Raw genomic sequence first — 23,921 nt, 5'->3', positions numbered from 1 at the left:
TCCTTCTCTCTGGGGGGCTGTGTGCTGGAGTTAAATACTGGAAGAAAGGTAGTGTTCCACTTTGGTTTATGACTGAATCTTGGTGGTGGATAAATTGCATCCCGAGTCCAGTTTGCAAAGCCCTTTGGGCTGTGTGGGATGCAAGAAGCTGTATTTTATTCTAGATGTGTGTTTGCTGATAATTCTATAGGATTTTCACTGAGCAGGTTGTAAGAGTCCTTATTATACTGGTTCTCTGCGCAGTTAGACTCCTTGCCCAAAGAATTCAAAAGTCTATTGCATAGGGAGAGAAAGGAAGATGGGAGGATGATTTGGAAACCTCTGGGTCACTGGAATAGATGGGAAGAAGATGCTTATGTTGATCTGAAGGAGGTGCTGAGCCAGGTATATACCTTTAAAGATCTAAAGAAGGTCGAGGTGTTTTAACATCTACTTCCTTTAAACCCAGATAGTTTCTTTAATGAGAGTTTTTAAATGTTTAACTGTTAATTTTAGAATTTTTATTTAATAAAATTAACTTTTTCAATGCAGAAGACTTTAATGTCTTCCGTGTTGATGTTCATTTGCAAGAAATCTGTGCACAGTTATTTCTTATGTACCAGTTATATCTATCAGCCAACAGATGTCAAGTGTAGCAAAAATGCTATAATAATATTATGGTCTAATAATAGTTATAATGATTCTAATTACCTGGAGCAGCTTTTGAGAGAGACAGACTCAGAAATGGGTACAGAGGAGAGGTTTTACCTTGAACTGCAGAAGCACTTCCTGAGGTGTCAGGGCCAGGCCCCCTCCTCCCTATCAGCTGTTCCATTCCCTTTGTTTCCTCCAGCAAACTGGGAGTAGCTGTCTGGTCTGCTTTCTGTGTTCAGAGCTCATTCTTGGTGTCTTCCAAGCTGGACAAGGGTGCTGGGGAGCTAGAGATGAGCATGTTTCTTGAAATCCCTGTGGCAGGGAAGCCTGGCCATTTTAAAGCTGTCCAGCCTCCCAGGGCTCAGTGTTCCCTGGGAATTCTGGAGCGCAGAACTTGCTCACTCCTTGGGAGGGCTGCAGGAGGCTCAGCAACCTGCATCTTTCATGCAAGCCAGTTGTACTGCTTTTAAGTGTCAGGGAGGCTTTGCCCACAGCCTGGAATGTACAAAGCCAGCCCGAATCTGCTGCCAGGCAGCTTTCCTGCTGTCTGCTGGTGGGAGAGCTGATGTGGGGCTGTGCAGGTGAGTGGATGTAAGTTGGTGATCCTGATGGAGGCTTTGGAGTGGGAAGTGAGGAGGGCTTGTCAGCAGGTGGGAGCCAGCTGGTGCACAAGTGCTGTGCTTTGTCCTTTGCAGCTTGGACCCACGTAGCATTGTTGGAGTCTCCTTCAGTGCAGGAAAGATGTCAGCTCTTTTATATCACTCCCAATGCCCCTTTCCCACCATTTTTTTTCCTGTAGGAAGGATCCGGGGCTGTATTTTCCATATTCCAGTGGTTTTTGCCCAACCTTGCCCTGTGCTGTGTAGTGTCTTGGGGCTCCAGTGCTCATGATTGTTGTAGGACCAATAAGGTGATGATGCAGAATGGATCACCTCCTGCAGCAGCTGTTCATTTTAATTTTGTGAGGTGGACTTGGTGAGAAGTCCCTGATTCACAGGCAAGGATCCTTTCTGCAGAGGAAGCCTCACATAGGCTGGAAGTTGGCAGCTTTTAATGATTATATGCCAGGCTGAACGTTTTTCCTTTAAATAATAGATTCAGCATGCTGGTGAGAACTCAGCAGGACCTATGAGAATTCAGCTGTTGGTTGCTGATCCCTGATGTGGGCAGCAGATGTGAATCTTCCTGTAAAATAGATCCAGGGGTGTCCTTGCAAGGTTTTCGTCTTTCTCAGCCCATTTGTAGCCTGGCACACTCCACTTCTTACGAGAGCCCTGCCTGCCAGTGCTTGGCACACACAGCCCACCTTTCCCCAGGGCTCACACTGGTGAGGGCTCTGCCATCTTCAGCCTTTTCTTTGGGGAGGTTGGCCTTCTTGCTGGAGGTGATACCTCCATTGGTGCATCACCACGGAGATGGGGCTGCAGGGCACAGCCTTTTCCAGGCCAGTGTGAGGAAGGATGCAGTAAAAGGCTGCGCTTGTTTAGAGAAAATGATTTCTTGGAGTAAATAATTTGTCAAAGAACACTTGGCTTTGCCCCAGGTGCTGTAAAGGAAAAGACAAATCTTGGATCTCTTCAAGCCTGAGCTGTAAGGCTCATGCAATATTCACTTGCTTTTTAACATGCTGCTTTGATTTGTTCAACATTAGGTGTTACTGCCATGACCAACACTGACTCACTAACTTGCTTGTGCTTTTACTTACCCTGAGAAACCAAAGCTCCCTTTGTTTTCTGCTCCTGGTAAATACTAGCAGTCTGTTTCTCATTCTGCCACGAGAGCACCTTTCTGCATTCATTTTCTCAGCCTTTTGAGTCTAGATTTTTCACTGCTCTTGGTCAGTTGCAAAGGTTTGCTTCCCTGAGACTGGTAGGTCTCCAGGTTTCCAAAGGACACAAAGGGTTGCTGAATTCTCTTACATGCAGAGAAGTGCAGGGACCTCCCTGGCTTGTCGGGTTGTGCCAGCACACCGCAGGCCCCTGAGCTCATGCTGACATACTTGGGGATTTGGGGATGCTGCCCTTTCTGCTCACCTGGCACTGGCAGACTCTTCCTTCCCCTAGTTCCTAGTACAGAAGAACTCTATTGACGAGGTCTGAAAGAGCCCTCCAGCACCTCTCTGCCTCATTGCCTCCGTGTCTCATTTCAAACTTCATCTGTAAACATCCTTTTGCCCTTGTTAAACACTGTGTCTCTTAATTTCTCTCTGCAAGAGTATTATTTAATTTGTAAATGTTTTAGGACGTTATTTGAAAAATATGATATGAAGCTGTATTTCATTTGTTGTAATGATCCACTAATGCAGGCATATTTCAAAGGCAGGCTATGCAGTGCTGTGGGGTTTAATTAAATTTTGTTTTTCAAGTAAGCATCAATAGACAGACAATAACAAATGGTGGACAATGTGCATGCAGAACAAACTCACTCCATTTTCTTTTCCAAGACTGGAAGTGAAAATGTATAGCCCTTAAAATGTGCTTGGCCTGCACACGACTGCTGCTTTAGTGCAGTTACTCACTTTAGGAGGAATTTTTTTTTTTCTTACTCTGACTAATTAATTTTCTTTATCTCTTCCTGCCCACAAAATAAACTGCTATGCTATGGAAAATTTCCAGCAGAAGCCTTGGGTGAGCTAGGTTCTGCTGCAAGTGCTGGACTTAGCTTTGAGTGTGGTGTTGCTTAATGCCTTGTGGCTTGTAGAGATGAGTCCTTTTGAGAGTTACAAAACCAAAAGGCTGGGTCTGAGGTTCTTGTTCCTTCAGTGGGAAACGCCTGTCTCGGGTGGCTGGATGTGGTCTGTGCCAGCACTGAGGTTGCTGGGAAGTAGAAATGATGTTGTTGCATTTGACAGTGTCATACTCAAATTGGGAATAAGTAAGTGGCTCTTGAATGCGTTTTGTTCCCTTTCTTCCAGCAAGAGCAGGGTAGTCAAGTATGAAATGTATGCAGAGAAGCTTGGAAAGTCTGTGCAACAGCAGTGGGAGGCTGTTGGGAATCGTAATGGCACAAACAAGTGTGGCACTTGTACAAGCTTTCTCAGGGTAGGGAAGCTCATCAGTGAGGATGTAAACAGGCTCCTTTGTTTGAGTGTGTGCAGAGCATTGCTTGAGGAGCAGAGTGAGATTGCTGGCTGGAGCATTGTTGGTTTCTGGTGGCTAGTGTGAGTTTTGTTCTCTCAAGTGTTGGGGGAATTTTCTGTTGTTTAGGAACAATCAGAATTTGCTAAGGAAATCAGTGTGGTTGCCCTAGGCTCCTGCAGCATTACAGCCCTTTGATTTCTGCCTGAAATCTCTCCAAGTCAAAGAGCTGAAAAAAGGGTAAATTTTTCAGAGAACAACCCCCATCCTCTGTTCAGAGCTGTGAGTACAAGCTGCATCCTGGATTGATGCCTGCTTAACCTGCCTGCAAATGGATCCTGGGTGGCTGGGGGCGAGGGCTGGCTGTGCCTGGTGCTGGCTCTGCTCCATGCCAGCTGACCTGCAATGGGTCACTGTCCAACGAGCGGTTGGGTAGAAATTGGAGCATGTAAAGCCTGGGAGAGGCTGTGGGAACCTGGCTCTCGACTCATGGCTCTGCAGCAGTACCTGAAAAGCATGGCTGTAAATGGCAGACTTGTGTCTGTTAACATCCTCCTCCAGGAGATCTGGGTTTAACACTTCCCTGTGTTATGGTAGCAGCCCGTGTTTTGCTCCTTGCTGGAAAGCAGCTCCACAAGTACTTTACAGCTCTCCTGGTGCACGTTTGGGCTGGTGGTGTTCTCCGTGCTGGATGAGATGCTTGTAGGAAACAACAATCCTGTCCAAGTAAGGCTGGTGAGATGATGTCCTGTGCTTGATGCCAGTCCCAGTGGCTGGAGAGGAGTCCTGGTACAGATAAAACAGTGTCTAAATATAACTCTTCATGAGGCACCAGATGCTCTTTAAAGAAATTCTGGAAAAAAAACCCATGCAGCTGAGGTTTGTGCTGGTACTACCAATACCAAGGGGGATGCCTTGTGCCTGCCACTTTGTTCTTCTCTTGTTCCTTGCTTTAGGCTGCCAGGTTTTCCCTTTTTCACTTCTTTTTGTTGATAACGTAGTGTCACTCAAGGCTCTGTTGCTGGGCTTTGGAGCGGGCAGTTGCTTTTTGGTGACTTGAGGCAGCATCTCCTCTTATCCTCCCTTTGGATCTCCTGCCCTTCTCCTGTTCACACTCACTGTGATAAGCTAACACACTTTGTGGGCTGATCAAGCTTCCCATCCAGGAACATTGAGCATGCACATTCTTCCGAGGTCATCATCTTCTGCAGAAGGAGCTGTGGTGGGGCTCAGGTGGCTGACCCCAGATAAAGCATGCTGGCATCTGGAACATCTGCTGAGCTGCTGAGCCCTGTGCTGAGAGGTTTGCCCTCTCTGCAGACCAGTATGGCTGGAGCCTGGTCCAAACTTACAGAAGCAGGTGGGTGATTTGGGTTCCCCACAGTACTGACTGGCATGATTCAATCTTGAAGATGTTCCCAGAGCAGGTTTGTGGGCTTTTTGTCCTTCCCAGCAGGGTAACAGAGAACAGTGTGATAACAGAGAGGGTAACAGTGTTGTCCCCACAGCAGAACCAGCACTGGAGAGTCCAGGGCTTCTGCTTTGATGGTTCTTGCAGGTCTGTGCAGCAAACAAGGGACCCACCCACAAGGGACCTTGAGACAAGGTCTGGAATGACAGCAGCCCAGGGCTGCAATAGTGCTCGGGAATGAACCAGAAAAAAAAGGCAGTGGGACTATTCAAAAGAAAGAAAGAAATCTGTAATACTTTTGGGGGGGAATTCACTTCTAGTGAGAGAATGCAAGTCTGGCTGGGAGAGGAGGAGAATGTGCTCAAATGGACGATAATTCATCGCAGCACTTTCCATTGCCAAGGCTCTTGGACAAACATTAGCCTTCTTAATGCCTCCCTAGGATGAGTGAGGTGCTGGGCTGCTGGATGAGGAACATGAGGCTTCTGGACTATGAGGAGCTTCAGCCCAGAGTGATAATTTAAAACATCAAATTCTTTTTAATAATGGATATTGTTGATGGCTGCCTTGTATGGGAGCACTGCACAGGAACAGATTGTGTTGTATTGATGCGTTTTAAAAATGAAAAGTGTGCTGGTCTTCGTAAGCACTTGGTTCTGACACCGGCCAGCTAGGTTTCTTGGATTTCTCCTTTGGAGTTTGGCAGCCGTCTGCTTCAGGGAGTACACTGGTCTCATAAGAGTTGATTTGATCTGACACATGACAAATGGTTTCTGCTGGCGGGCCCTCCAGGCGCAGTCTGCGAGTTGGCAGCCTGGGAAGTTGGGGCAGGCAAACCTGCCCTCCTCTTCCTCCTCCTCTTAGACAGTGTCAGTGGAGGGAATGTTGTCTGACCCCACCTCCCATTCCAGCCTTCTTTCTGCTAGTTGTTATATTGTGCTATTTGCATACATTATTAGTGTTGCTTATGTGCTGGGTGCTCCTGCAGGTGCTTGCTGTGCTCTGGTTGGCAGGGCAGGGGAGGAGAGCCTGCATCTCTGGAAGCAGACCCAGTTGCCATTACAGACTCTTTGTTAAGTTGCTTTTTTAGGGCACCCTTTTAACTCTGTAATGAGGAGTGGAATATTACATTCCTCAGCAGAATAAAAAGTACACATCCCCTGTGAGATACTGTAAATATATTTTATCTGTTCTATTACCTGCAGTTTCAAGAACATGTCCCCTAAGCATTTTAATCTTGTTTTCCAGAGTTGTCTCAGGGTGAGGAATTGCTCCTATTTGCAACTTTGGGAATAATTGCTATGTTCATTAATTTCTTCTCCTTCCTGCTGTCCATCTATTATTGCTTCTGAGAGGAAAAAAAAACCTACCACAAAACCTCTCTAAATCTCCACCAAAACAAGACTGACTCCATGATAAGAAGGAGAGTTATGTGTGCTAGATATGTGTTTGTGGGAGAGCATCTCCTAGCTGTGTGTGGACAGGCCCACTGGTGTGTGCTGCTCCAAAGCACTTGGACACACAGGTGCCCAGGCAGGCTCAGTGCTCCCTACCCTATCATTAAAGAAGAAAGCACCCTGGGCAGCACGTTTCTGGGCAGTCGTGGCACACCTGGAGCACTGTGGTGAGGCAGGAGGCTGAAGGTCAGGTCTGCTCAGCCACCCGAGCAGTGCTTTGCTTCCTGAAGTGCTTTGCCTGCAGTGTCTGGCTGCTGTTATGAAATAGAAATTAGCCAGGACAATGAGGGAAGTGGTTCATCAGCTGACCCTCTTTTGTCCAGCAACTAAAAGCCAGTTCAGAGATTTTTTTTGTGGGAGTGTTGTTTGGTCCTTTTTTTGCTTTTTCTTTAAGTACAGACTGAAAGAGCTGGAGACTGGAGGCCACTGTAATTATTATTTCTTCCTGAGCAGCAGAATAAATTTGCCACTTAATGCACAAATGACAGGGTCCTTGCCTTGGAAAAAATACACGGTCTGGCCCTGATGCTGCAAACTCTTTGACACGTGAGCAACTGTCCCTGCCTGCTCTGGGTGCATGGAGATTTCTCACTCCCTGGGCTGGGGTCAGTGCCAAAACTTGTCTGAACACGTGATGTCTGCAGTCACTGTGGAGGCTGTCATTGAAACAGCCTTGAGTCCTGTGGCCACTGTGTTTAGGTGGCAGCTGGTGGAGAAGCTGTGCAGAAGAGTTTGTCCAGTGTGTGATAAAATCTGTTTGCAGGAGGGGACAGCTGAAGTCTGTGGTCTTTATGGAAGAAGCCCCCTCTGTCCTAGCATGGCCTGGCAGTCCTGTGATGGACTTCTCATCTCTCCACCTGATGAAGCTGTGGCACTACCAGGATGTGGAGGAAGCTGCTCAGGGTATTCAGCGCTCTGAGCAGAGAGAAAGGTGCTGCAGATGCATCTTTAGTCAGAGGTTGAAGAGTATGAGTGACAGAGCCTGCTGCTAGCTCTTCCAGCAGGCAGGGATGTTTTGAGAGTGATCCTTGGCTTTGTGAGTAGCTGTACAGCAAAGGCCAAGAAATGGAGAGTGAAAATCACTGTGTCCTTTGGCTGCTGCTTCCCTACTTGGGTGTGTTGTGTGGTGTTTGCAGAGGCAGCAGCTGCGGTGACAGCCATGACTGCTAGAGGAAGGACCCTTGGTGGTCTGGTGCTGCTTAGCTACTGAGATATGCCAGCCCATTAAATGGGTCTTCATACGCTGTTCTCTAATAAAAGGGTGTTCCTTCTAAGTGGCTGGGTCTCCTGCTGGTGGTCCAAGCTCCAGATGAGAAACAGAGGGTCTTGTCCTTCTGGACTGAAGGGAGTGGAACACAGATGAACACAGTCATTGTCCCTTGGAAGAAAACACCACAAGGGAAAACCACTCACTTCTGGTTGCATCCCTGTTTTCCTCCTTCCTCAGTCTAGGTTTTGGGCTGCCAAGGCCTTTTCTGTGGCTGAGGGGCAGTGGGATGGAGCTAAGATATTGCTCCTGTGTGAACCCCACTGCTCTGAAGAGCAATGGGCATGGTCATGGAGCTCACGAGGGACCTGAGGGCTGGGAGCAGTCCTACTTGGAAGGTTTACTGCTTCTTTGAATCTCTCTCCGTGACCCTTCGCTGTGCCCTCTTACAAGGGCCAGACTCTCACTTCCAGTGACCGCAGTAAAGAGGTTGCTGAAGGTTTCCCTGTGGAGAGGAACCACGTGGACCTTGCAGCCCTTGAGTGTGGTGGCCAGCACAGCTCCAGTGGCACACACAGGCTCCTGTGGTGGCTGAGACACTCACAGAAATTCAGTTTAATAACCTCTGCTGGGATAAGTGAGATGTACAGAGATACGTTCCCTGATTTGTCACCATGTCATAAGGATTTAAAGTTGAGGGGCTCTCTGAAGCACCAATACAGCCTGTTATGACATGACAAGGTGGAGATGAGAACCAGCATGACTCCTCTTCCCCAAGGAAAACGTTCTGTGCAGATCACAGGCTGTGGCTCTGCTGCTGTTAGACCAGACAAACTGCAGAGACGGGCGCTCTGTGTGACATCAAAGTCTGCCCGTCTGAAGCTAGAATGCTCAGGAACTCCAGCTTGCTGTCCTTCATGTCTAGGCAGCAAAAGGAAAGGAGGTCTCTGAACCACGAGACTCTTGGGGGATCAAAGCTCCGCTTAGCAGAGGCTGATGAGGTGAAAGACAGGACGACAGCAGAGAGGTCACAGGCTGTGCAGATGATCTGTACCATCTAATAATGGCAGTCGGGCCTCCAGAGGGGTCTGTGAAACCTTTTCCTCTGCTGCAAGTCTCAGGCCTGCATCTATCCCTGTGCAATGTCCAGTGTCTGTGGTTGGCTGGTGCCTGAGGGATTGCTTAATAGAAGGATGCTGTCACATTTTAGACTATTTTTTCCATACATTGCTGCAAGAAATGTTTAAAATAGCTCTCCCTGTCTGACAAGAGATGAGAAAAGAAACATATTTTTTAGCTATGGACTCCTTGCATTTGATGGTGCTTTGTGTGTAGGCCTTGCTTCTTCCCTAATTTTTAGTAAGCTTAAAACAGTGCCCAAGGACAAACGAAGGCTGGAGCATCTTGATCCTAAATGCAGTGAGAGCACATGTCAGTCTGTAATGATCTCACAAGCAGAAAGGCAAAAATACCCATGCCCCAAAGGAGCGGTGGCAGATGCTGAAGGGAGAGGGAAGGAATTATATTCTCTTTCAGCTTCCTGTGTCTGTGCATTTACTTCTGCACTTGCAGCCCCTGAAGGTTTTTGCTATTTTAAATTTCCATGGGAAGCAAACTGCTGACTCAGTGCTGCCTGCTGCTGGCTGCTGTACTGCTCTGGTTTGGGACTGGGGAGGCTCTTTGCTTGGGGAGCAAGATTCGCTTTCAGATTCCCTACTGCCTGGGTAGAAGAATGGAAATCGTCATGAGAGTCACTTCTACATGATTGTACTGGTAGTCTCTGTTCTCTCTTCATACTCATTGCTGTCCCAGAGCTTTTTTTATTTCCTTATGAAGGGCATCCTCTGAGACCACTTTTAAAGTACTAATGAAGTGGGGAAAAAAAATAAGCATAATAATGCCTTTATCCAAGCATCTGAAGATATTGCTGTAGACCTTAGTGATATGAACCCCATGGTTCTCCTGGTTCTAACTGTGGGGTCTGTCAGGAGTGGAGCAACTGAGCCCTGGTGTGCAGAACAACTTGCCTGGGTTCCCACAGAGAGTTGGGGTAAAGCCAGGAGCAGTGCCTGAGGGAACCTTCTTGGCAGTAGGTTCATCCCCAGAGAGCTTGTTCCTGTTCAGGGGAAGGTTTGAGATTGTCTTTTTTGGGCTTTGTCCTGGGTTTTGGTGCTGATGACCGATCTGACAGCTCCTGGGTGGGTTTGGACCATGAGGCGGATCCCAGTGGCTTTTCAGCTGGGAACTTGCCACAAAACTGGAAGTGTGGGGTAGCCCAGCTCATTTGCAGGTGAGGTCCTGAGCTGGACATCCTGCCAGGTGTCAGGTGCAGTTAATCCCATGGGTTGCAACACTGTGTGCTGCCCTGGTTGCTCCCTGTGTGACCTGAGCCTGTGAGTGTCACTCCAAGTAGGAGCTGCCACCACCACACTGTAGCGAGGTGAGGAAATGCATTTTTCATCAACTTTGCAGCTCACCATTTCTGGCAGATCAGTAGAGCTGCTGGAGAGGCCCTTCTCTTGCCCACTGTTGGGGGACCCTGTGCTGGGTGCCCTCAGCTTGGGAGAGATCCTGATGGGAAACCAATGGCTGGAGCCAAGCAGCAAGGGTCTTGGCAGGGCTAGGCTGAGATACTGAACAGGGGAGAGGTGCTGGGCTGGCAGTGTGGTGCGAGGGCTGCTGTGGAGGCTGCGTGCCTGATCCAGCAGTGTTGGGTTTCTAGAGTACTGAGCCTCAATTGTGCATGGTTTTTTAACCTCTTAATTGAGGCTCTCCATGGGGAAGCCAGCACCTAACAGGGGAAAGAGGTGGTTGTTCAGTGTGAGAGCCACGAGTGAACAGCAGGAACTTGAAAAATACAAAAAGCTGTTTCCAGAGAGGCTGGGAGTGTGCCAATTAAATCTTTGGCTCTTTGTGGGCCCAATTGTAGTGGGATGTCAGGGTGCCCTGTGCCCTGGTTAATGTGGTGTGAGCTTTCTTTCCTGTTAGATTCTCCAAGCTTGGGAAGCTTTTACCCCTTAAGAGGGGGTAAAAAAGTATATTGCATGGTGTTAGACTCCAGGGTGAGTCTGAGCTAAGGTGTCACCTTGCAAATAAGGGCTGATGGAAATGATAGATACATGCAGTGGGGGGAATATTGCTCAGTGTGTGTCCTGTGCATGGGCAATTGCAGGAAGGAGCTGGAGAAGGGAATAGGTGTGGGCAGGAGGTGTTTTCAGCTGGAGTTTGTGGTGTTGGGATGGCGATGAGGAAAGGAAAGCCTTTCCTTGTGGTTGAAGGTCAGGCAGTGTGGCAGGTTTCAGAAAGATGTTTGTCCTGAGGGTCCCTGTGCTGCATCTCCTCTCTCCAGGCAAGTCCTAAATTGTTGCAAATCCACCCCCGTGCTCTGGTGTAGGCTCGAACGTGTCTGCCGAGCCCCGGGGCTCTGCGGAGGGGGTGTGTGTACACGCAGGGTCGCAGAGCCCTGCAAGAGCAACTGCCAGAAATACAGGTAGGTGCATTTTTTATAAATAATAAATGATAAATTGACTTCTGTGATTTCTGAGGCATGCTCTGCTTTTGTACGCTCCATCCTGAATGGAGCAGAAGATTCCCCCAGCCCCCCTCCCCCATCCTGAACCCAGGGCTGTCCGGAGCAGAGGATCTGAGGACTGCTGGCAACATGCTGGCTGCAGCCCCTGGAATCAGGGATCCTGCTGAGCCTTGCGGAGAGCGGCCCCTTCTGCTGTCGCCACTAATAAACAGGCAGAGAGGATGACAGCAGCCTTGCTCAAGCTTCACACCACCATAGTATAGCAGCCCTCTGGAGAGCTGCATTTTCTGTGAATGCAGGTTTCTGAAGGGATTAATTAAGTCAATTTAATTGATAGACTAAACCAAGTTCAATGTTAAGCTCCTCTACGTTCTTTGTATGAGCAGCAGGGCTGGAGTTGCAGTGATGGGGCAGAAGGGGAGATGGGTTTATCTGTGAATGACCCAAACCAGCCCATTCCTCTGCCCGTGTGGAGCTGTGGCTGGTGCTGGTGAAGTCACCAGGAGCTGCCCTGAACATCCTTCCCCAGCCCCACCAGCCTGTGTCAAAATTCTTCCCGGTGCCCTGCTCCCAATCCAGGGCGGTGCCTCTGGGGTGGGTTGGAGCAGGACCTGGGGCAGGTTGTGTCGAACCAGCAGAGCTCGAGCTGCTGTTTGTTCCTCATAACCTGAAAGCTTGGCCTCCTCGCTGCGTGGGTTCTCTGTAGGCAGCCAAATATGAGAAGGTGTTCCCACAACTTTTCCCTTGTGTAGGAGTGTTTTCAGCACACCAGAGTAGAGTCTGGGTAGGAGTAAATGATGAGAAGCAAGAAAAATAAATGGCATTTAAAGCAATTTCATAAATGGCACCAATGGGATGGTCTGTGTTGCAGCTGCACCCTCTGCTGAAGTAGTAGTGTGAGGGTGTTTGCAGACCAGTGGTGCTCACTGTCCTGTCTTTCACTCATGTGTGGGGCTTTGTGCCTAGGTGGGACACTCCAGCAGGCTTGAGGGGCTCTTGGCACAGTGGGCTCCAGTGGATACTCTCTGGAAGCACACGTGTGCTTTCCCAGAGGCAGGACACCAGGAGAAGGAGAGCTGCTGAGGGCTTTGGTGGGACCATACCCAGAAAACAATGTTCCTGTCTGGTTTGTTCTGGGAGAACTGGGGACTGGGTCCCTGAAAGAAGCTCCCTGTTATGTTTAGTTCTGCCATTCAGGGCTCTTCTCCTGCTTTGTGTAAGGTGTTAGGTTCATTATTATTATTTTATTCTGTTTTTATTATTTTTATTCAGATCCAGTTCTTTGATCAGTCAAGTATATTCAGGTCTCTTGCAGAATCTTTGTAGTTTTAATATTAACTTTAATGAGGAGGAGGTTTCTCTCCTGGCTCCTTTTGGAAGTGTTGCTGATCCAGATATGTCTGCAGCATGAGGGAGCTCAGCCAGACATAGGAGAAGGAGGTCCCTGCTAAGCAGGCACATGGTCATCTGGGCCTATGTCCACCCAAACATGAGCATTTCCAGGCTGACTTTTCTTAGCTTGATTTGTACTTAACAAAAGCCTTTGTGCATCTGTGAAGAAGAGAGGATGCCCATGTTTGCAGACTGGTTCTGCTCATCTGTTTGAAAGCAGAGGGTTGTGCAGACCTGACTGTAATGAACAGAGAAGGCCGGGTGTCCTGTGGTCTTCTAGTAATCCTCCCTTTGTCCACCACCTGTTTCCTTTCCTACAGACTGAATTTCAGATTAAAATCTCCTCTTTCTCCTGTTGCTGTAGCTGCACAGTCATCAGGGGAGGAGGGAGTGCTGGCCATGGGATGTTCCCAAGGCATCTGACACTGTTCTTCAGTAGCAAGTCAGCAAAATGGGTGCTTATTACAGACCTGGGGACCCCGTTGCTCAGAGGAAGACAATTTCAGGTCAGGTCGGCTAAACTTCCTTCTGTTTCTCTGTTCTGTTGCATGTCACTTAGCACATGATGCTGGTCTCAGCCACAGATGCCAGCGTCATTAAAATGACATTGTGTTTGAGCGGGGATCTTGACACTGATTGTAGTGTGTGTCCTGAGTGCATCTCTTCAATCAGATGTCCCAATTTACACGTCTGTCTTTAAAACAGTTGCCTTAACTGTTATTGGCCTCAGCCTGAGAGATTGGAGGTGCTTGGAGCAATTTGTGTTGCCAGTTCAGCAGCAGGGTGCTCGGGCTGTGTTCCTCAGCGTCTTTCATCATTTGGTTGTCCTCCAGTGCTGCCCCATGCTTGGCAAGGCCACCTCTGTGGATTATTTGTGCTCATAGACATGCAAAGTGCTGTTGGTGTTTTCATTACCACTGGCTATGTCAGCAAAAGTTGGCTGGACAGATATTCTGCCTGAACTAGTAAATTTGCAGACAATTTTGCGAGGCTTATAATTCCCATGCTGCTCCCTTGATCTCTAGATAAGAACAAGGATTAGCTTATTGTTTCCCATTGGCTGTAAAATCAGAGCCTAGCAAGGGGGCTGAGGAGCTCTTTGGGGTGTCTCTGTGCTCTCCTGGAGCAGTGGATCAGAATTCAGATGAGGCTTCATTTGGATTTATTGGAGTGGCACAATATATGCAGCATGGGCTTTGAGTTAGGACATGAAAGAGTGGTGTGTTTCCAGCAGCAGAAGGCATTAATGAAATATGTTCCTCTTACTGACTGGCTTTGAACTGTCACCTGTGACTACAGCAGCCCCATTCACGGGGCTGTGCAGCAGTTAGTGATGCACAGCTGGTAAAATCAGTAAAAATGTCCTTGCTAATAGAGAAGACAGTGGCAGTGCTATTGTTTTGGTGGCCAGTGGTGCAGGACGGGGATTTTTGGTGCTGTGGAGCAGAACCTCCCTGCACTGTGAAGCCAAGAACACGGCTTGCTTTTATGGGAGGACCACTGCCAGGAACCAAGGCTTCTTCGAGTGTGACTCTTTGCTCTTTCTCTAGTATCTGATTTTCATAAGAGGATTATTGGGGGGAAAAAAAAACCCACCACCAGCACCCAGACATAATTTGTGATTCTCCTGTAGTGGTTCTGGTGCTGGCAGGCTGCACCTGCACATGGATGCTGCTGGATCCAAAATAATGTCCTTAAATTGGACCAAATGCTTTCCATGCAGGTGGAATCACAGCTACCACCCTTCCTGCTTTGTAAGCTGCAAGGGTTGTTAGTAAAAAGGCATTGTATGCATATAACATTTGGTTTGGAAATCCTCTCACGCCCTGGGTGTAGGTCTGTCTTGTCATGAGATGTCAGTCTGTGCAGGCATCTTTCCAGGAGCTTCAAACCCCCGTGTTTCACTTATTAGCTCCTTCTGCCTACCTGGGACCTAAGCAAACTGCTAATTGTTGTGCAGATGTCATCTTCCAGGCAGGCATGAGGTTGTAGGCTTTAAAGAGGCTGTACTGTCATTTGCTACCAGCCTTCTCAGTACACGTGAGCTCTATTTTTATGGGAGTGTGCGATTTCTTTCAGCCACTGCTTTGTTGAATTTCTTTTTCTTCTTTTCTCTTTTTATTTCCAGGCTTGCAGGTAAAGTTTTAGGGATACATCTATTTTTCATTATCCCAGTTTTTCCACTTGTTTTAAAACTAAAAGAAAACAACCGAAAAACTGTTTCCTAAGTAAAAAGCAGCAGTTTGTTCTGAGGTGACACAAGGGGGAGGACTGTGTCTTGGTTGGTCTGAAGTCCTGCCTGTGCCATTGGCCAGAAGGGTATGTTGATCTTCTGAGAGCAGGTGGAGTTTGAGCCCGTGAGCTCTGCTCTGGGTTTTCCAGCTTAGGAACCCAGCTGGGTGTTAATTGTACCATGGTTGCACTTGGAAGTCCTCTGAGAGAGGTGGAAGCTTTAGGCCACAGTTTCTTTGCTGTTTTCTGAAAACAAAGAGCTTTTGTTCTATTCCAGTTGTACTCTAATAAGGGCTTCTGGGTCCTTGAGGTGGTTCCTTGACCCTTTAGAAAAGAGGAGGATGTTCAAGAAGAGTATCAAGCACCAGTTAGAAGTGCAAGGTGGTACTTCATGCACAGTGTGAATTAAGCAGTGGAACTTGTTGCTGACTTGCTGTGAGTGTCAGAAGTCCAGATCTGTTCCAAAAGCAATTAATGGGAAAAAGAAAAATCCAGTTAATCTGGGTTTGATTTCAGAGACTGCTCTCCAGGAAGACCCTGGGGCAGGAGTTTTTGGAAGATGCAGAAGTGTTCCTGTTCGTGCTCCCTGCTCTGCTGCTTTTTCCTAGATGTCCACCACTGACCAGCACAATGCAGTGGTTTTCTTTTCTTTTTTTTTTTTTTTTCTTGACTGAAGCAAAAAATAAACAAGAAGAGAAAGAAGTAACGGAGTGGGGGGAGGCAAGATAGCAGCAAAGGAGTGGAAGCAGAGGACTCCATTCCCTCCATGTCCCTGAAATTTTCTTAGGGTAGAGCTCCTTTGGTGGCAGGAGTTGGTGCTGGGTGTGCCTGAGAGCATATTTTCTGCCTTGTGGAACAGAAGATGGTTACTTCAAGGAAGGAAGCAAAAGCTCTGCCATGGGATGTGCCATCCTTATGGACAACAGAGACAAAGATATTTCGGACTGCATGTATGGGAGGACATTCTTTAAAACCTGGCTAGGAGTAGGAGCAGACTTGATGGAGGGATGAGTAATGAAGGAGTGTTTGAACAGAACTAATCAGTCCCATCTTCTTTCAAAAGACCTCATTTAGTTTAATTTAGCAGCGTGTAAATTTAGAGCCAATCAAAGGAAATACTTCTCCAGCCTGTGTGCTGGCAGGCTGCTCCATTCCCTACCCCAGTGTGAGGAGCTGAAAGCTGTGGGTGGGTTTGAAGCCTTGTGTTGGGAGGCAGAGGGGCATGTGTGTGTGGTTACACACCTAGTGGTGGGGATACCAACAATGTACCAGGGTAACTGGCAGCCTTGAGAGCAGGACCCTTCTTTCCTCCTCCTTCCCCTCTTGTTCAGCAGGTGCTTTGTGGTTGGTCAGGGTGTGCCATGGGGCTCTTTGTGGTCCACTGCAAGTGTGGGCAGAGCCTGCTCATGGTTCAGGTGAGACAGTGCTCTGAGCAGTGGGGACAGCCTTGTGCTGTAGGAATCACCAAATAAACCTTGTTGACCTCTGCAAAATGTTGTTTTCCTCAAGAAAAGCCTACATATGGATTTAGATGAACCCCTGATCCTTTGATGGCTGGTAGTTTTGTTTAATTTGAATTAATGCAGCTACTTCTGTGCTTAACATGAGGCACAGGCATAAAAAGCCTTTGCAAGATTGCACTGATTTTATTTTTTCTCTATAGTTGTTATCCATGGCACTAACACAGTGATGTTAAACAAGACTTAAAGGTCTCTTTATATTTTTCAGGAGAGAGATAAGCCCCTGTGGGGTCAATATAAGCTGCTTTGGTGCTACCTGTCATAAGCTCCATTAGCAGTAAAATTGGCACCACTTGCTACCTGCTGCCCCCAGTGAGATCCACATGCCAACACCTCAAGGTGTTTTGTTTCCTGCTGTGTCACACCCCTGAACCCATGCTGCATTGCAAAATGGTGTGTAAAGAATGCTGAAACCTGTCAAAACATGGACTAAAATCTTGTTGCCTCTGTTTCTGTCTGTGTTTCAGGCTGATGACAATGTCTCACTGGGCCAGTCTCCTCTCCACCGTGGCTAAAGTCAACCTGCTGGTCTTGGTGGTTTCTGTGGTGTTTTCCTGGTCAAGCCTAAGCGACAGAGTTCCCGTAAGTGTTGGTGGCTGCTGCTGCTGAGAGCTGGGCTTGCAAAGGGCTGTCAGGCCACTGGAGTCTGTGGTGGGGCCACAGCCTTACCTGATCCCTCTCTAGGGCCATGTAGGGTGTTGTAGCAGTTGGTGAATCACCTCTCCTCAACATTGGGCCTTCAGTAAACATGTTTCAGAAAGACTTCTTTGTTAAAACTGCTTGCCTCGTCCCAGGAAATCCAGAATATGCTCAATCCAGAGGGCTTGCAACAGGAACAGTGCCACTGGGACAGCTCTCTTGTTTGCTAGATGTCACTTTTTCTATTTGGAGTTGTCACATGTTCCCCCCATGGCAAGAGACAAAGCTACTTATGTGGTCTAGTGGCAAGAAGGGGAAAAGAGGTGGCTTTGATTATGTTCCTGGTTGTGCTTTGAGTCACTGTGAGTGAGTCAGGCTTAGAAGAGCATCCTCTCACTTCCTTGCATCCCTCTCATGGATTTTGCTACTTGCAGTGTTATTTTGAAGCTACTGGTGAGGTGAAGGGATCCTGTCTGCCCTTTGCACTTGTACAGGTGTGCACGGCTCCCTCAGTTTGGATTCTGCTGCTGAGCCCCAGCTACCAAGCCCTGCTGGATTGGCAGATCTGGAAAGCTTCCTTGAGGAACCTCAAGCAGTAGGGAGTGGTGGGGTTTTAGTTTAATTAATACTATGGCTTAAAATGGGGAGTCCCCAGCAGCACTGGTGAGGGGGTCACTGGACCCCATGTCCTTGGACACTCGTTCTTGCCTTTGTGTTGCAGCTTGTTGGTCTGTGCTGCAGCTGTTTGGGGGCTGAGCAAATACAGGGGATAGATTACAGAATAAGCACTGTAGGCCAATGTCTCTAACCCACCTGGAGTCGTGTAGCAATGAGATAATTTGTCTTTATTTCGGGGCAGGAGGGAGGAGGCTGGGGGTGAAGCACTGTCATCCCAGCTGGAAGACAAGCACTGGGGCAGCCACTCAGTGATATGTGTCCAGATTGGCAGGCAGCCCAACCCCAAGGTTCAGGCAAGATTAATGCCATGGGTGGTTAACCCTGCCATCACCTGCTCCTGCACTCCCCCTGCCATGGCTCCATGGTTGCCATGTCCCTCCTCTATTGCAAACAGGCTGCAGGTTGTCTCAGACCCTCCCTGCTGAGGTTTTTCAGCTTATTGAGGTTGATTTCAGACTGGTACAGCAAGGAGGCTTTTTGTCTGGAAGGAAATTTCCATTGTCCTTTAGAAAACATCTTTCTTTCTACTATTTCCATTATGAAAACAAACCAAAACCGATTTTACTTAATTTCTGCATAAGTGAAGAATTACTTGTGCTTTGCTGCCCACTTTTGCCAGAAACGTTAATGAAAACAGGGTATTGCAAAGCAGTTGTGGGCCAAGCAGTAGCAGTAGCATTTAAATGAACTGAGTCACATCCTTTTATCCTTACTGAACGTTTAGACTGTGGCCTGAGCAGAGCCAGTAAACATGAGCTATCTCCATTACTTGTTTCAACAGCCCCAACAGTCCTGGTGGTAAATTTATGAGGGCCTGTATCAAGGCTCTCTTGGATGATAATATAATGATATAAACAAGCTAACTAATAATTGCTTTAACTCATTTTAGTCCCGTTGCCTTTTAGCTCACAAAATGTTAACACTGATTTTCATCAGTAGAACCTGTTTTTTTATGTTTATGATTCTTACCGAGTTTTAACCATTTGCCATCATTTTAGCAATTTCAAGCCTCTGATGCACTAAGTGAAATTAGGAGTGAAGCTGTTTTTTCAGTGCATTTCTGAAATTTCAGTCCCTTTTGACAGAGAAAATAAAAACATTCTTTAGCTTTGTCAGCCACCTTCATGTGTTACCACTGTCAGTGCCAATTGTATGTGTTTTGCTCTGGCTGACATTTCTCTTGCTCAGAAACACTCTCCTAGACTGGATAATGGATATTTATATGCAAAGCACCCAGATTCTGCCAGAAAGTGCATTTTTTCCAAGAAGTGGAAGAAGTGAAGGCAGAACCTGGCCTAAAATGTCCAGTTAACCTCTTAATTGACTTATTTTTTTTTCCCTGTGAAAACATTTTAAGGATGAATATCAAAACACTTCATGAAATGAGCTGTAATTCTTATTCTAATTGCCAACAATTAGGAAGAATCTTTCCCTGTAGACTGTTATTTGAAATAATTCAGTCCTTGGCGATACCAGAAGCTGATAATACTCCCTGCAACAGAAACTGAGCTGTCTGGACGATTAGCCTGGACCAGCTTATCTGTTCCTGTGAAAACCAGAATAGCAAAGACCTGCTTCCCAAGCAGTTAATAGCCTAGTGTGAGATAGTACAAGGTTGTTACTAAGCACTCTCAATAATTCTATCTGTTGCAGTTTTACATGACTCCCACCAGCTCCCTAGGGAGACTTTCCAGTGAACAGCAAGGTTTCCCTCATAGCGAGGATTTTTTTTTCCTGCTTTTCATCCTCCTTTTTCCCTTTGCTTAATGTCCTACCACTCATGCTAGCTCATCTACCACACCTCTGCCATTCACATGCTGCACTTGAGATGTGGGTGGTGATTAAATCGCTGCCTCATTGTTTTAAAAAGACTTGGGAGGACACTGGGAACAGGTGGAGAAGAGGATGCTCGTGTTTTATTGTGTAGGCAATACCATGTGTTTTCTCTCTGTCCTATTTTGGAAATAACTGAACTATTTTAGCTGAAATCTTCTCCAAGCCTGAAATAAGTGCATTTAAAAAAAACCAACAAACAAACCCAACAACAAAACCCAACAAACAATGCTTGAGGCCTTCCACTCGTGTGGAAAATTGCAGCTGAAAAAGTTAAAAGTTTGACATATTTTTAGGCAAGGGGAAACAGGGTCTTGCAATGTTACACAACCCTAATCGTAGTCAGGGCTCCTGACTCTGAGTGTAATATAGGTGAGGCTCTGCTTAAACCTGCAGCCTGCACTGGAATAGGAAATAAGCTGCATTGCTTTGTTCAGCACAAGTGTCATGTTAGTTATGCATGTTTAACCTTTAATATACTTTAAATCTAAATTTAACCATGTGGAAAGAATCTCGGATGTCAAAAAGAAAAAAAAAATCTGCTGGCGAGGGAAAAAATGTGGTATTCTCAGCCAGCACTAAATTATCCAGATGCAATTGCTAATGAGCTGAATCTTTTCTATCCAAAAGGAGTTTGCCCTTACAAAAATAGAAGAGAGCGACATAAAAGATGACAGTGGGAAAGAGCCAATAGCAGAAGATGATGCTGATCCTGAAGACCTAGAAGTGTTTTACCCCACGCATCAGTGGCAAACCATCCGTCCAGGTAATGTGCTGGTGACTCATGAATGGTGTCCCTCTGAAACCCCACCTGACAGCACTGACAGCAGCCTTGCAGGAGCTCAGGATACCTGTTTGTTCCCATGACACTGTGTTCTTTGGCTGGTGTTCAGCCAAAGAGGCACAGACCCAGTGGTCTGGGACAGGAGACCATCACAGAACTGGCTGGCAGTGGGAGCAGTTGCTAAAGTGCTGGAGTTCACTGGAGCAGGTGGAGTGGGCTGCCTGTCACATTGCAGGTGGTGATGTGTCACTGTCACCAGCCCAGAAGCCCTTTCTCTCTTTGTACGCTCGTCAAGGGACAGATTTTATAGCTCTTGTTGGCACGTGGTAACCCAGGTGTGCTCTGGTGTGGGCTGGAGAAATTCTGCTGTGGCAAGCTGATCAAGGGTCAGCAGTGTAACATTACACAGCTTTTAAACAATGGGTTTTCTGTTCCTTGGCTGTTTGAAATCCAGCTTTTATCCCTATCCATCCATCCCACCACAAAAAGCCTCTTCTTTTTGTTGGGTTGGTATCTTTTATTACACATCTGTGGCACATGTATGATCAGAAAACACCAACTGAGCAGGCAAAAACCCATGTGCTGGGGAAGGCTCTGGAGAGGGTAATCCTATATAAGCACACACACACATGCATGTGTGCACCCTAATTCAGCAATTAGGGTGATCAGTCAAGGTCCTGGGCAAGGTCTTTAATCCACTTGTGCTTTGGTGTCCTCATGTGTATGCAGGTGTAAGACCTTCCCACCTCAGAAGGGTGAACTAAGTAGTAATTAATTTTTATAAAGTGCTCTGAATTTAAAAGAGCTTTATTCTGTGCTCAGTATTATCACTGAATGAATAAATATGGGATACATTTGTCTTGAAATTTCTGCCAGATATGGCAGAATTGCTTTTCCAAATGTAAATCTTTGTATAATGTAAATGTCTAGCAAAAGCCCCTAAATTTCACAAAGCTGCAGTATATACTTATCTTCCATTTTTGTACCCTTATGTATGGAAGGCATGCTGTGTCCCTGCTTAGTATTCAGACTGGCAGATCCTCGCCACCCTTGTTGAAGCAGAATATGTATATATAAATATATATATATACACACACACTTGCAGTCATTATAAACATCGTTGCTGGTTGCGTTCAGAAGCACTTTCTCTGTTGCTTGAGTGTCTTTGTTCCACTTTATTTTTATAGTAATTCCAGGTTGGGCAGGTGCCAGTGAAGGGCTTGTGGAAGTGGGGAGCTTGTCAGCATTCAGAGAGGAAAAGAATTTCAGTTGCTCTTGTCAGAGGCTGAGATGGTGGCCTGCCTCCTTGGCTGGTCACTACAAATCCTCAGCTCTGTGTGCAGATTTGGGTGGAAGAGGATGACTTCTCCTTGGTCTCCCTCTGCCAGCCTTGGTGTTTGTCTTCAGAGGGTTTCTCTGAAGTGAAATCCTGTGAGTGGGTTGTGACTTGCAGTTGTGACATGTGTGTTCCCTGGAGCAAGGCTGGGGACCCTGCTGCCCATCCATGTGGGGAACTGCAGTATGATGCTCCAAAGTTTGCTTTCTGCTGCCTGCCCATCCGAGTTGTCCCCACGCTGTCTTCCTTTGTATCTCTGCAGCAAGTGGAGCCAGTTTCTCCTGGGGAAGCAAATGTTTTGATTTAAAATCTGGATCTTCAGCTTCAAATAGTAGAAGGGAGCTCAGTGTTGCATTTCCCTCATTGCACTCCTGGTTTCACCTGATTGCCTGAGCTCAACATGCAATTTTTATGGTTCTGTCCAGTCCTGCAGTTGCTAATCTTTCATCACATGTTTTTCCACTTTTACTCTTGTGGGTTTCTAGTTTCCTGTTGCTAATTGCATAAAGCCACGTTTCCACCGTGGCTGCAGCAGTGTCCTCAACCTGTAATCTGTCAAATCCCTGCACCAAGTGCAGTTGTTACTGCATACATAACACTGCTTTGTGTGGTCGCTCCCTCTCTGTCTACAGTGTCAGCTGGGTTTTGATCAAGTGTTTCCTTGCACTTGGAGCTTGCTTCAAGCTGCTGCAGGTAGCTGGATGCAAACAGAGACAGACAGTTACCCTAAGAGCTCTGCCACCTAAAATCTGGAAGCAAAGAAATCAGTTGTCTCTTCTGCCTGCCAGTCCAGAAGCTGACAAGCTGTGGAAAGGTTAGTGAAACTTCACAAAGTCCTTTAACACTTTGTTAGGCATCTCTTCTTTCCCACTTGGCACTAAATGCAGCAGGCATAGCTGGGCTAGACAGAAGGGTAGGTGTGCCTTGGGAAGTCTCCCAGCCCCTCCAGTGTTTCGGGTGTTTTAGGTGTTGTCCAAGGAAATGATGAAGATGTCTGCAGGGCTTTGTGCTCTCTTCATGGTTGGTGTCTATAAACTTACAGGCTGCTTGGGTTTGCAAGACCTTTGAATGGATGTTCACACCCTTGATCAGATCTCTACTTGTTGTCAGGTGCAGAATTTTTTTGAAGCTGTGCTTTCTCTGGTGTCTTTGTCCTTTCTAAAGCACTTTTCCTGGGTGATAGTATGGATAGTACCCTTGTGAGCTGGAAGCTTTCTGGAGAAGCATAGCAGAGGTGACTTGCTCTTGTTGCAGCCTATGTTAAGCTCTTCCAAGTGTATGGAGATGAGTCTGTCAGCACACAGAAACGTCCTACCACTTTTCAAGGTGATCTTGCCTGATGGTTGTGGCAGCCAAAGGCTGATCCTTAGTCTTTGGGATGGTAGAGATGAATGGAAGGATTGGATGGTGTTGATGGTCTTCTCTGTCAGTTTGACAGTTTTCTTGGGAGTTCTGTGTATAAAAGCATTTCTTCTGTGTTTCCAGGTGACCTCAAGCGTGCCACACAACATTCTAGAACACATAAATGCTTAATTTTCTGGGATTTACCTATTTTTGTTATTTGGGCCCCTTTTTTTCCTCTGTTCCATTCAGCATTGCTGATGATTGAAAAGTCGGATTGCTCTGACCATTTAACCACATCACTGAGCAGCACATTTTCCACCTGAGTCTAGGGTCAGAAGTGGCTCCTCTGAGAAGACATTGCTGTGAAGATTAAGAAATGTAAGAGACAAGGGTTTAATTGGCAAAGAAAAGGGGGTTAATCATCCTCTTAGCAATGCCCGGCACTGTGGGGAGCCTGGGCTGTGCAGTGACTCTGCAGACAGGCTCTGTCCACCTCCCTGGCAACAGCACTTTCCTGCTTGACACTCACTGACAGTGTGATGTTGGGAATGAATGTGTCCAGTTTCCAAGTCCAGATGGACCAAGCAAGAGCCTTATGTCCCTGAAATATCAAAATATTTACAATCTGCTCTGTGTGCTTTCTCCTTGAGAGGAGCCAGCGCTGAGGCACTGCAAAGCCTCCTGGGTCCAGGCTGGAGAAATGGAGGAAAAACTTGCACTGGCAATTGACACCTTGTAGCATTGGATCTCTCAGGGCTGGATAACAGTGTCAAAGGATCTAGATGGGCAGAGCATGTGTTACAGGAGCTCTGTTAGCTTGTACCTTTAGCTGTGGTTAAACTTGTG

General features: G+C 47.0%; 1 protein-coding gene across 8 annotated transcripts in view; it reads left to right on the top strand.

The window, feature by feature from the left end:
* SIL1 (SIL1 nucleotide exchange factor) overlaps window positions 1-23,921 on the top strand; it is a 93,963-nt gene that overhangs the window by 5,132 nt on the left and 64,910 nt on the right. For 6 of the 8 annotated variants that reach the window (XM_051630781.1, XM_051630784.1, XM_051630780.1 and 3 more), the window contains 2 exons: window positions 16,929-17,043; window positions 20,242-20,377. In XM_051630781.1, the coding sequence (XP_051486741.1) occupies window positions 16,933-17,043; window positions 20,242-20,377 (247 nt within the window). In that variant the 5' untranslated portion in view covers window positions 16,929-16,932. Of the gene's footprint in view, window positions 1-4,990; window positions 5,071-16,928; window positions 17,044-20,241; window positions 20,378-23,921 lie in introns of those variants that run through there. The other 2 variants (XM_051630786.1, XM_051630788.1) reach the window with 2 other exon arrangements.

Source organism: Apus apus, chromosome 13, assembly GCF_020740795.1.
Source record: "Apus apus isolate bApuApu2 chromosome 13, bApuApu2.pri.cur, whole genome shotgun sequence".
NCBI classification, from domain to species: domain Eukaryota; kingdom Metazoa; phylum Chordata; class Aves; order Apodiformes; family Apodidae; genus Apus; species Apus apus.
This window is presented reverse-complemented; position numbering and strand designations above follow the sequence as displayed.